At 37.9% G+C, this 14,391-nt stretch overlaps 1 protein-coding gene across 1 annotated transcript; it reads left to right on the top strand.

The window, feature by feature from the left end:
• Positions 1-7,506: 7,506 nt before the first annotated feature.
• On the top strand, positions 7,507-9,880 carry LOC103454217 (G-type lectin S-receptor-like serine/threonine-protein kinase At2g19130). Its single transcript, XM_008356449.4, has one exon. It carries the CDS (start codon positions 7,507-7,509, stop codon positions 9,796-9,798), a length of 2,292 nt encoding a protein of 763 aa, XP_008354671.4. The 3' UTR covers positions 9,799-9,880.
• The last annotated feature ends 4,511 nt before the right edge of the window (positions 9,881-14,391 follow it).

Raw genomic sequence — 14,391 nt, 5'->3', positions numbered from 1 at the left:
GTGATTACGAGATCATTCTCTCACAATATTTCCTAATGTCATTTGTACTAAATCATTCACTTGTACTCACTAAAGGAGAGCTTGAACCTATGTACTTGTGTAAACCCTTCACAATTAATGAGAACTCTTCTATTCCGTGGACGTAGCCAATCTGGGTGAACCACGTACATCTTGTGTTTGCTTTCCTATCTCTATTCATTTATATACTTATCCACACTAATGACCGGAGCAATCTAGCGAAGATCACAAAAAGCGACCGTTTTTGCTGCCTAGGATCTATCTTGCAAGAGAACGGAGAATTAGATGGAGATCTCAACCATAGAATACGACCTGGACGGATGAAGTGTAAGAGTGCATCCGGCGTGTTATGTGACCGTCGTAGGCCACTGAAGCTCAAGGGAAAATTTTATAGGACGACAATAAGGCCAACGATGTTGTATGGCACAGAATGTTGGACGGTGAAGCATCAACACGTACACAAAATGGGTGTAGCGGAGATGAGGATGCTTCGTGGGATGTGTGGGCACACGAGAAAGGATAAGATTGGGCATGAGGATATCCGAGGTAAAGTAGGAGTAGCCGAAATTGAAGGAAAGATGAGAGAAAATCGGTTCCGGTGATTTGGACATGGGCAAAGAAGGCCGACTGACGCTCCGGTTCGAAGATGTGACTACGGGACAGAGGTGCAGGGCCGAAGGGATAGAGGAAGACCTAGGAAAACTTTAGAAGAGACTCTAAGAAAAGACTTAGAGTACTTGGATCGAACGGAGGACATGACACAAAACCGAGCGCAATGGCGTTCTAGGATTCACATAGCCGACCCCACTTAGTGGGAAAAGGCTTTGTTGTTGTTGTTGTTGTTGTATCATTTGTACTTTCTTGAAATATAATGTTCGTCTATTTCTTTCACGACAACTAGATGTCCAAACTGTTTCAGATTTGTCTTATTATTTACTAGGTTGATCTTCAAACGAAGAGTTCATTTTTTTTCAAACCTACAAAAATGAATCTTGATCAATCCTAACTCGCACTCATGAATTGTAGTCATTAGAGCCGTAATCATGCATATGCAATCAAGGTCAACCTGCACTCAAAACATCACTACAAGAAAAATGGGCTTTGGGTACAAAATTAAGGACACAAATGAGAAGTTTGTGTGTGTTTGAATAAGAATAAGGTGGTGAAGTGCACATTCAATAAAGGGCACCATATATTGTGCCCAATGTAAAAGAAAATGGACACAAACACATTATTGGGCACATGAACAGGCATGAAAAACTTTTTGTGCTATAAATATGATTTATAAGCACAATTGCATGTGTCCATATTTATAATAATGAAACTTTTATTAATTAAATATATTATGTGTGACAAAATGACTTTGTGCCTTTACAAAGGCTACCAATAACATGCATGTTTCTCAAGGATTAACATTGTTACAAACCTCTCTTCTATCTCCAAACTTTCCTCTGCAATTTTTTCTAGAATTAATGAGGTCCAAAATATTTTCTCTAATCAATTGTTCAATGACAAGCCAAGAAACCCAAAGTCAAATGTTGGTTCAATTGAAAAGCACCATGAATCACTCACGCCAAGTTTTCAAAAGTGATTTTAACTGAGGACACCATGAATCTTCCACTCCAAATTTCAAAAAGTGATTTTAAGTGAGGACAGTCTGCCAAGAGCTACACACCCAAGTATCACAAATCATGGGCCACACAACTCTAACCTCATGGTAACGTACATAGTTTTGTATTTTATGATTAAATATATTTAAATAAAAGTTATTTTTTTGGCCCAAACGTTTGGTATTACATTTTATGCCCTAATATTTGGTATATATTTAAATCAAATGTACATTTTGAATTATTTGTACTATATACTTTTTAGATTTCAAACGGCATGTATAAAAATAATTGTGCCTTTTGTGCAAAATAACAAAAAAAAAAAATGAAAAACTTGAAGATGAAAAAAGGTTATTAGTCTTCTCTTTCTTCCCTTCATCCTGTCTCTTCATTCCCCTTCACTCTCCTTCCCGTATCCTTCTTATATTTCAGGCAATAGCGCCGCCTTCCACTTGTCACCACAGACCGTCAAATTATACCTTCATAATCCTCTTCCCATCATCTTTCCGATCCTCAAGTTAGTTTCTACAAATTCATAGCCAAATTTCTTTAATTTCAGATCTAAGAAACATATGATTTTGTTCGGCTTTTGTGTGTTTTGCAGGTATGAGAGCGACGTACAAAACGACGAAGAGAGAAGTAGTAGTGGTGTCGATGGGTGATGAGGCTTGAGCTGGTGATGAAGTCGATCTGCTCTTTCGGTGACCCATAACACCAACGGTCTCGCCTCCGTCCTATCATCTTCTCACCTCCGTCACCATTCTTATCATTTTTCCACCTACCTCAACTTGCTGTAATTAACGAGACAGGAGAGTCTTAGAGCAGTTGAACCCGTCCAGCTCCACCTTGAACTGCGGCGGCGTCTTCCAGCTCTGCTTCTTCACTCGAGCCTGAGTTGAGGACCCCATATTTCCCTCTTGCTTTGCTATACTGGTCATGTTACTTGATGGAACTGTGGCAGTGCTCTTCAGCTGCTGTGTTCTTCAATCATGATATGTTGCTTTTAATTTTTGGTGCAAAGCTTAAATGAGATTGTGAAAAACTGCGCTCAGGTCCTCCCCAACGAAGCTGTCAATGGACTCCTTGCTCAAGGTCCTCCGCCTATATCTTTCTCCTCACTTTGTCTCTCTAAAATTTCAGATTTATTTCTCTAATTTTTTAACTTGAAGTTTTTGGTTTTTTCTATTTTAGGCCAAATGAAAAAAAAATAGAATTAGGTTGAGGCATAGTTGTATTAATGAATCCCTAATTCTAATAAATTCCAATTTCTCAACTCTAATATGACTTTGGTTCTGGGTACTTTCTCTCACTCTACAAATTTGAGCAGCAAAGAACAAATCGTTATGTTCTTCACTTCAGCTAGTTTCGTATTACAGGTACATCAACTTTCTATTTTTTTTTTTTTGGTAAAGTGATTAGAGTTGTTTCGGTTATAATTGTGTTAAAGTTTTAGTTAGGATTGAAATGATTGATTGCCTAGCTTTTGCTATGTGGAATTGGAGGTGGGCTTTGTGTTAAAAGTCAAGAATTTGTGTGCAATAATAGGGATTGAGTTATAAAGTTGAGTGGTGCATCAATTGGTGAATGAATTTGATTGGTTTTGTTTTTTGGGATTGAAATTTGAAACAAAATATTCATACTTTTGTGGCTTATGTAGGTGAATGAATTTGATTGGTTTTGTGTGCCTACGTTGTTAAAGAAAAGCCAAAACAAAACGAAACGAAAAAGAAAATTAACAAGAGTGATCGAGCAATGATGAATAAACTTAACATCTTCGGTGACCCTGAGCAGCTTGAACTCGAATCATACGTACTGACCTTTTCTTTATATGTTGAATTTTTTTATATTTTTTTTTATGATTTAGGGTCAGATTTGAATGGAGAAGTTGCTACGGTTATAGGAGAGCTTGATCATGGTGATGCAGGTACAAGAAAAATGGATGCTTGGGGTACTTGGCGGGGCCATTCAAAACGACCCAATTGTTCAGAAGCAGGCAATCAAATTTTCCCTCTCTATATGCGATGGCCACATTGAAACCCATCAACCACCAAAGCCACCCCTGACCAGGTTTCCGACTCGAATATGAGAAAAGAACTGTGCAGGTTCACTTAAAACCTTAATATTTGATGTTCTTATTCCTGAGAGAACCGATATTCACTTAAAACCCTTATAATTTTAGTTTTATTTTAGTTGGGGATATAACATGTAAAATTCTAGTTGTTTTTATATATAATGGTTGTGAATATCTTTGTAAATTGTAATATTATAGATGCTTGTGGTTGTGTGCTGTTTTAATTTAATGAAAAAATAATTTTTTGTTTAGCCTCAATCTCAATTTGTAGGTGATTTCAGTTTTTAATTTGTTTTTTTTATAAATAGTTGACATATTGGGCACAATAACAACAAATGTGCTAACATGGGTGGCAGCAGCCATTTGACAATTTTGTTAGAACTGGGCACAAATGGACCTTTATTTGTGCTTACACTTTTCAGCACAACATACATTATTGTGCCCTTTTAGAAATGGTGACGCCCATAGAGGGCACAGACCCTAAGATAGTAGCTGTACTGTTGCTATTGGTCTATGGGTACATATGTTGGTGCTCTTTGACCTCAAAGGGCACATATAATTTATTGTGTGCATTGCTCATATTTTTTGTGGTGCATATGAAATTACAAGGAAAAATTTGTATAGAGAGAAGTGCAAGATGATATTTTTAAAGTCGCAATAACAAAACGCAATAAATGGAGAAGAGGTCAAGGGTGCAGCTTTGGCCAGCGATGCATTCTTCCCAATCGGTAATTACTAGCTCATGCATTAACTTTTGTTTATGTTATTTAAGAATAGAGTGCAAGCGGAAGCTTAATGAGATCAATGTCGTATGCACGCTGCATGGAAAGATGCAGTGGAAGAAGCCTGTGAAAGCCGAGTTCGAGTAATTGCATAACCCGGTGGGAGCATTAGAGATGAGATACTATAGACTGCTATAAAAAGTACGGAGTTTCACTTCTTTTCACAAAAGTTAGGCACTTCAGGCATTGGTAACCATTTTTTCCCTAGGACATTAGGACCTTAGGTCCTTAGGTCTGAATCTGTTGTTTCAATAAGATAATATATGTTTGACATCGATGCAAATGATAATACGTTTATGCAATTTGAATGCGGATTTCAGGTACCATAGATTTAAAATCTATATGTGCTTGTTATATATTGTTGACCTTCAGGTGTAGTTGCATGAATTAAATTTGTTCTCAGTATATTCTTTTCATTGGGATTGTTAGCTAGAATCAATGTACTCACAGAGGATACTATCGAAGAAATTCTTGTGTCTACCTGTTGACCCTAAAAACTACCAAGCCTATGTGGCGCGCAGGCCGAGTAACTAATGAGCTAACTACGTCATTCGGTTGATGCGGGGCGTGCCAACTATTCGGCCGAGTTCGGCCGAGGAGTAAAATGTGTTGATGTTGCGTTGAGCGCGCGACTGACTTCTCGATCTTGCCACTGTGGCCGAGGAAGGAACACGTCCCGGCCTTTGGGTTTTACAGCCTAAAGACAAGGCTACTAGTCCTGTGAAGTTCACAAATTGTCGGCGTCGGATTCGGTCACAGTGATTATATTTGTAAGAGTATAAGCATGTCGAATCAAAACTAGAGTATAGGGGCACAGATACTCAAAACAGATATATGTCTTGATGGTAAATGTGGTTCGGCCATCAGAATGTCGAACTCTAAAGCCTACTTGTGAGTATCCAATCATAAAACAACTCGACATGCAATGTGCCGAGCCCTAGTAACACCTCGCTTCGCCGATAAGGCTAATGAGATGACCTATGTCAAAGGATTCGAAAATCCTTTTCGACCGAGACTTGGATAGGTAACCAGTCGGCCTCGACGCAGTGCTGTTTATCCAAACTAAAGATGCTCCGCGGTTGGCTGATTCTACGACAACAGTGCTGTTTATCCAAACTGAAGATGTGTTGGCGGAAAAAGAAAATAAAAATCTCAAGGTTGTTGAGAGGTTTCGTGTAGAGTGAGGGTTTGCGCAGGGCAGTTTGTGTGTTGAATTGGAGGGGGCTTGAATGATGTCCTCCTCATTCTATTTATAATAGCTAACCTGCTTCCGATCGAATCACAACCATTCTCGGATTAGAACTCCTCTCTCCGATCCAACCTTATCTCGGCCAGTCCTACTCCTACAAGGACTTTGAACTCAACCCTTTATCAGGCCACATTCAATCCCGAACTTCAACATCCTTATCATGTCGAAACTCCTTCTCGTAATAGGACTCACCCACATCCCATGGATTCCCAATGGGACATGACAAGCCTTAACTATGTGGCCCATGAGCCGGACGACCTCGAGCGACTCTTAAGCACGACCTTTGGGCCAAGAATAAACTCGGCCCAAACCAGTATTTTGGGCCCAAACACTACCGAGATAATGCTATTCGTAGACCCACACACAACCAAGTGAACCGTCTATATGAGATTGGTGAAATCAAGCTAGTGTGGTTCTGAATACAAAGGCGGTCTTGCCTAGTTGTCTGAGTGGACATATGGATGACACGGTCCTTTAAATGAACATGAGTTTCCCGTAGTGCCATGGCTGAACTGCTTGCACTAGGCTTTCTCAGACTTTTGGAATTCCACATGCTCAAGTCCCTGCCGATATTCGATGACAAATTAATCTGTGAATGTTGGCTGTAGTTCTTGTCACATTCTTATTTTGATTAACCCAAGCATGGAAGGAAGGGTAGAAAAATGGGAGTTTTAACGAAAAACGGGAGTTTTAACGAAAAACCCGCGGTATTGTTCACTTCAACGAAAAACCACATTTTTACACTAAAAAGTCAAACTTGGTACCATTCACTTTACCCTTTATTTTGTCCTTATTGTTAAAATTCAAAATTTTCAAGCTATTTTCATTAATTTTCCTTAGAAAAATATTACAGCCCAAAGTAAGACTTAAAGCTTAAGGGGGTTTGCAAGCCCATCAGCTGCAATATTTTGTTTACATTTCTCTTGCGTACATGCTTAAACGTCAAAAGGAAAACATAGAAGTGAATATTTGCATTGGACTTAGAGCTTTGAGATTGACATAATTTTTTACTTTTATTTTTGACAATGAAAATAGATAAAAGTGATCATTGAGTTTGTCAATCATAAATCATTTTGATCATCCTGTGAAAACTATTAATATTCTTGTTAAATTTTCACATGACTTTTAAGGGTATTTATCTCAAACCAACTCTTCCACTTAATAATGATATTGACAGCTTTTTTTATGGAATGATCAAAATGATTTACGATATACAAACTTAAGGATCACTCATATTGATTTTTAACATCAAAGATTAAAATTAAGAATTATACTAATCTTAGAAACTATTTTAGCTAAAAAACGAAGAGTATCAACTTCGGACAAATAACATATCTCCAAAACATACAGCATCGCCTTTAGAGAGAAACTGCAAAAAATATATTTAACCCTTATTGTCCCACACGATGTTAAAATTGTGCGCCAATATTTAAATTTTATTCTAATTAATTAATAAAGACAAGACAAAGACCAAAGTTTGACTCCATATTATATGACTCTCTGCATTAGTCTAATTAATTAATAAAGACAAGACAAGACAAAGACCAAAGTTTGACTCCATATTATATGACTCTTTGCAGCAATCCAACTCTCCGTTCATTACTTGGTGTAGTTCATTACTGTTAGGCTGTTCCTTTGTTGACTTGTAAGTCAGATTACTATGTTTTGATGCAGCAATCTAACTCTTTGTTGCAATATTATCAAGTGATGGATACGAACTCTGGTGTATCATGTATATTGAGATTTTTGTTATGCCTTGCCTTCACTGCTTGTATGTCCATGGCGTCTGTCACCATCTCTCCAGGCCAATCTCTCTCCGGCAGCCAAACAATCACCTCTCCAGGTGGAAAATTTGAGCTCGGTTTCTTCACACCAGGTAATTCTCAAAACTATTACATAGGCATTTGGTACAAAAATCTGGCCAATCGAACAGTAGTTTGGGTTGCAAACAGACAACAACCTGTTTCTGAACCGAAACTTTCAGTATTAGAGCTTGTCGAAAATGGAAACTTGACCTTAACTAGCCCCTCCAGAGTTGCAATATGGTCGACGAATTCAAGATCAATGGCCTCTAATTCTGCTTTAGCAAAGCTTCTTGACAATGGGAACTTTGTCATAACAGATGCATTTAATTCATCTGTTGTTAAATGGCAGAGTTTCGATTACCTGACAAATACTTGGCTGCCGGGTGCTGAGCTTGGATACAATAATCGTACCAAGAGAAAACAAGTTCTTACACCCTGGAGAAACTCGAAAAACCCTGCACTTGGTCCTTTTTCTTTTGAGTTAGATGAAATACCTTTGCCTTATAGTATATCTTCCTATCCTGATACCTTTACTAGAGGCACAATAGAAATCAATGGTCAACTCAAGTTTTATGCCTGGGACCAAGGCTTTAGGGGATGGACTTTGCTTTCTGTTGAACCATCGGACCAGTGTGCGGTCCAGGGGTCGTGTGGTGCTTTTAGTATTTGCCACCAGCAGAGCTCTCCTCGTTGTGGTTGCCTCAAAGGATTTGAACCCAAAGTCAGGGAAAATTGGAAACTAGAGGACTACTCAGATGGTTGTGTGAGGAAAACTCCTTTTCACTGCAGCCCAGGGGAAAGTTACTCATTTTTGACGTTAACTGATGTTGAAAAACGATACAATAAAAACTTTAAGGAAAATTTCTATGTGAGCATTGATCAATGCAGATTAGAATGCTTAATAAACTGCTCATGCACTGGCTTTACTTATAATTCTTTCGATAGTGGTCGGTGTTACATGTGGATAGGGGATCTATATGATATAGTGGCAACCTCCGAATCTCATTCCATAAGTTATCCTCCATTCGTCACAGGATTGAATATCCGGATTGTGGATTCTACAAGTGAGATGAAGAGAAAGACCACTTGGATTGTGATTGGAGTAATTGCAGGGTTCTTTTCCATCTTAAGTGCTGCCACTGTCGTGGTATTTTTCAGAAGGAGATGGTCAGCAGGAGCATTTGTGACTACGGACGATTTTTTGGTGCTTTACAAGCATAGAGATTTAAGAAGAGCAACAAACAACTTCTCCGAAAAACTCGGGGAAGGAGCCTTTGGTTCTGTATTCAAGGGGATGTTGCCTAACTCAACAGCCATAGCAGTGAAAGAGCTGAAAAGTATGAACCAGGGAGAGAAACAATTTCGTGCTGAAGTGGGAACTATCGGCGCAATCCACCACATTAATCTTATTCGCCTCCGGGGATTCTGCACGAACGCTTCGAAGAGGTTTTTAGTTTATGATTACATGCCAAATGGTTCTCTGCATTCTCTTCTACTTGGAAACAACCCAATAGTGTTGGATTGGAAGGCTAGATATCACATTGCAGTAGGGATTGCGAGAGGATTGGCTTACCTCCATGAAGAATGCAGAGACTGCATAATACACTGCGATGTTAAGCCAGAGAACATCTTGTTGGATTCAGAATACAGTCCCAAATTGGCGGATTTTGGTCTTGCAAAACTCTTGGGGAGACACCACAGCCGGGTTTTAACAACCATGAGGGGAACTGTGGGCTATCTCGCACCAGAATGGTTTTCGGGTGAAGCCATCACACCAAAAGCCGATGTCTTTAGCTATGGCATGCTGCTGATTGAGGTCATATCAGGGAGGAGAAACATGGAAGGGTTAGATAACGGGGTTGAAAACTTCCGTCCTTTGTGGCTCGCTAACGCAGTTAATAAAGTGGAAGATCTTTTCGCCGTGTTAGATTGCAGGTTGGAAGGCCAAGCTGATGGAGATGAACTAAGTAGAGTGTGCAAAGTGGCTTGTTGGTGCATTCAAGAAGATGAGAAGGATAGGCCAACAATGCGGCAGGTGGTTCAAATTCTTGAGGGCGTTTCGGACATCGGTACTCCGCCAGTCCCGCAGTTCCTCCAGCGCCTTATCAAATTTCCGGCAGAAGGCATTAACTACCAGGAGACTACGTCCGGTTCGGGTGCATGGTTATGCTCCGATGTCCAAAGTGCATTTCAAGCCGAAGTCAGCAACTGTGCAACGAAAAGTCATGAGGATCAGATGAAGGGCGTGAGGGTTCTAGTATTATGATTGTCTGTATAACCTTTTCTTGAAGGCAGTAAGTTTTTGAATGTTTCCCGTTCAATAAATGATGGTTATGTAATGAGATATTAAAAAAGAAAAATGATTTTAGCATTCTCCACCAACTCACATGTTTGTTTGTTTTTTTTTTTTTTTTTGCCTCTTAATTTTCCTTGAATCTATTTAATTTAAACGCTAAAAAAAGAGTTGCATCACAAAGAGAAAAACAGGGGTCGTGAAAGGTTTTTTAGTCAAATTGGTCATTAAAATTTGCATAACTCTTCACTTTGGTTCTTGATATTTGAAATCAATAGAGGTAGTCTCTGAATTTGTCCACAATCAATCATTTTGGTCATTCCATGAAAAATCTCCATTAAATAAGGCTAAAATAACAAAAATTTCTTCAATTTTTGTCAAATTATTTGGTCCATTGTTTATGAAATTGAGAGTATTTTTGTTATTTTGGTCCTTATTTAATATAATTTTTCATGAAATGACCAAAATGATTGATGGTGGAAAAACTCAAGGACCACTTCTATTGATTTCAAATCCCAGGAACCAAAGTGATGAGTTATACAAATCTTAGAGACCATTTTGGCTAAAAAAATCTTTCTCTAAACAATGAGTTGCACATCTTCTAGTGTATACATGGGGAGCTCCATTTGTGGGACTATCTGAGGCATCCCTTGTGTTACTCACTTTGTATGATGTTTCAATGATCTAAACCATTTATGCTTCAAGCCTTTATTTATAAATTATTTTTGCAAAAAATTAAACAAATACATAACCATTAATACATCCTATTGTATTGAAAAAAAAATTGACAAATTCGGTACTTCAAATGAAAACTAAATGTACCTTATAATCCAATGGTCATATTGTTTCCAATTTCAATGATTTTTTGTAAGGATGATATCTGCGGAAAAAAGTCTAAAAGTAATCGTTGCAATACAATGTTAACTCAATATTCATTTTACTCACCAAAATGTGTGACACAATAAATCGAAGACATGGTCAGTACCAATTTTACTGACCAAACTATGTGGCCCAATAAATCGAAGACACATACTTTCAATTTTTCAAACACTCATAATTTTGGCAACCAAACACCCTTAATCTCGTAACCAAACACCATGTTCTCTCTCAATTCACCACCATCTGAAGAAAATTAAAACCAACAGAAAATTCATCGGACTGAAACATCTCTGCCATAAATTTGATCCTCACCATAGTTTATATTTTAAACAAACACACAGTTTGATTCCTGTGCAAAACATAATAGGCAATAGCATTAGTTGAGAGAGGAGAAAAATTATTAAAACTATAAAATAAAATAAAAAAATCCCAGATTATTGACCATGGACAAGTTGAGCAGCGGAATGAAGAGGTCGTCGATGGTGGCTTGCTTCAACGACGAGAGCTTTATGCTTCTGCTTCCAGTGACGATTTCCATAGTTATGCATATCTCGCTCTCAGTCTCCTGATTCTGATGAAGATGGAGATGGTAGGGGATATTGGCGTTGGGGTCGCCCGAGAAGGGTTGGATGGGCGGGTTGGAGTCGGGATCGACGGAGAAGAAAGATTGAGGGTGATATCTGCAGTGTTTGGTTGCTAGAATAAAAGATATGCTGGAGTAAGGATCCCTAAGGCAAATCATAGCTTGCAAGATACTGCTTGTCCTGAGGTCATATCCAACTTCAGGCCATCCCTCTTGCAAATAACACATGCCTTCCACAACCCGCATCAATATCTTCAGCCTGTGATTCCATGATGTACTGTTTGACTCCAACAGCAACATCTCAAGGTCGTAATCTTTTTCTTATCAGGGAGTAAACCTAAATGCAAGGGCGGCCTTGAGGGTGTACCGAGGTGTGCGACCGCACAATCCCTAGATTTATAATCTATTTATGCTTGTTATATATTTGTTGATCTTTAGGTGAAGTTGCATGAATTTAATTTGTTCTTGTGTATTCTCTTCATTGGGTTTGCTAGCTAGAATCAAGGTACTCACAGCATTAGAGAAATTCGCGTGTTTACTTAGAGAATAACGCTATCTGTAGGCCCACACACAACCAAGTGAACTGTCTATATTGGGATTGGTGAAATCGGGCTAGTGTGATTCCCAATACAAAGACATTCTCGCTTCTTTGTGTGAGTGAGTATAGATGACATGGTCATCTAAGAGGACACAAGATTTTCCCTCCCCAACTTCTGTTTATTTGGAAAGTTGTAAGGGGAAAAAGCAAACTTTATAGCTAACTTGCTCTAACCTATATGGGAAGAGATGAAGATTGAGTTTAATGAATTTTTGAAATACGAAATATAACCTTTGTATTATAACAATGTACATGATAAGCCAATTCTCTTGTGCTCTTTCGTGTGCCAAACACCATCCACCACCATTGATCACCCACTAGCCACCACACTACCCAACGGTGGAGCTAGGAATATACAATGATGGAATCATAAAATAGAAGCTTCCAAAAATTAATTATACTTTTACTTATAATTGCCACTTTATAATGTTTTATGCAAAAAATTCATTCCAAATCAATCAATCAATACAAAAACCCTAAAAAAAACCATTAAACCCAAGATGAGAAAAATACTGATATGATTGGGATTCCGTTATACAACAAAGTGCGATGAACGGTGCTTGAACGAACTTGAACATCGAAAAAGCTTTAAATTAAGAGATATAAGAGCATCCTCAATGGGGGCTTTATCCTCCTTGAAAAATTTCATCCCCAATAGGCCGGAAAATGGGGCTATATCCATCACAAGGGCTAGCAACTTCAATCCTTGGGTAGCAAGAAGTTAGGCTACATCTAGCCCCAAAAAGTAGGGGGACCACACCAAATTGAGGGCCCACTCTTGGTTTTTGTTTTGTTTTTTTTTAGTTTAGAAATGGGTGAGCCCCATTTTTAATTCCAAAAAATGATTTTAAGCGTTTATTTTTCAACCGTTTAGAATTTTAAGAGTGTATTTTCAACTGTTTGTTTGATTAAGAAAACATATACAAACAACGACTATTTTTTGTGTTATTGATTAGAAAAAAATGTTGTGCTTCGTGTTTAATTTTCTAGAATGAAAAATTCATATACAAAATTGATGACATTTAACATTGGTAGTTTAGAGACCTAAACCGAAAATATAAACAAATAACATAACTAAATTGTGATAAGATAATCCAATCCAATGATTGTTATGAAATGAAAATCTTGTTTGATTTCGGAGAATGTGTCAATCAGAGAAATAGTGTTATGAAATGAAATCTTATCTTGTCTAATTTCATAGAAACAAACAAACAGATGACATTGGGATACGATAATCAAAACCAATGATTGTTATGAAACGAAATCTTGTCTTGTCTGATTTCATAGAAACAAACCAACGGATGAAATTGAGATAAGAGAACCTACAATTATGCATAAGTGATTAAATCTAATTTTGTCAGAATTTGAATATTTTTAGGTTAAAAAGTTCATAAAATTAAAATTTAAGATAACACGTCCAAAAATCGAGTTTAGAGAAGTTAAGACAGTAATAAATTTACCGCGTAATCAAATTACTATATAATAAAATATATAGCCGCATATAGAGCCCGAAAGATATATAGCCCCTTATTGGGAGATATTCTTTTTTAGAGCCCCTAAGATTCCTCGGAGCTTTAAATTGGGCTATATCCAACACTTTTCTAGCCTCATATAGAGCCCCTCATTGGGGATGCTCTAAAGTCTAGGTTGTGAGGGTTTTTGTGTTTGATAAGTCTTTAGCTTCTTTGAGAATTAGCATGCTAAACTTTTTTTTTAAGTGAAACAGAATATAAACGACGAATTCTTGTTTTGTGTCGATTTAAAAATATTGATTAAAGATCTCCTTATTTCATTTGTCTTAGCTAATATAGGAGTCAAATGAAATTTCAAAAGAAGGATTTTATATGTTATTAGGGTTAGCAGCAGCCAATGCCCCCACACTGGGGGGATGATGCTCCCCCTCCTAATTTCTCTCCTCATATTTGAACGGTTATTGTTAAACTAAGTCAACCTCTTATATTGATATTTTTTTTTTATAAAAACAACAAGCCCATGGTAGCAAAATTGTCCGCAACAAGATTTCCTTAGCAATATATGTGAGATGCGTAGAAAGTCATTTTCCGAATGCGATCCAAACAAATAGACCATTGAGTATGAAGAGGCTAAGGAGGATCAAAATCAGACGATTGAAAAACAAAAATAACACTAGAACTATCACTTTCCAACCAAAGACAATGCCAACCCCGCTGATAAGCAAACTCAATATCAATAATAATTGTTGATAACTTTGCGAAAAAAGAATTGCAATGACCAATCCGTTGACAAAAACCTCCAAGAAAACGACCATGGCAATTCCTGAAAACTCCTCCATATGCAGCAGGACCGGGATTTCCTTTAGACAAACCATCTGTATTAAACTTAACCCAAGGAAACCAAGGAGGAGACCAAAGGACATGAAGAATAGTAGGTGCCTTGTGAGGGATAGGTTGGATCCCCAAAGAAGAAATGATCCGAGTGGCAAAACCCTGAGAATAACCAGGAATAAACTTCCTACCATGAACAATCG

The sequence above is a fragment of the Malus domestica genome, chromosome 14, assembly GCF_042453785.1.
Source record: "Malus domestica chromosome 14, GDT2T_hap1".
Classification (NCBI taxonomy): Eukaryota; Viridiplantae; Streptophyta; class Magnoliopsida; order Rosales; family Rosaceae; genus Malus; species Malus domestica.
Note: the sequence above shows the minus strand (reverse complement) of the source record. Positions and strands in the feature narration are given on the sequence as shown.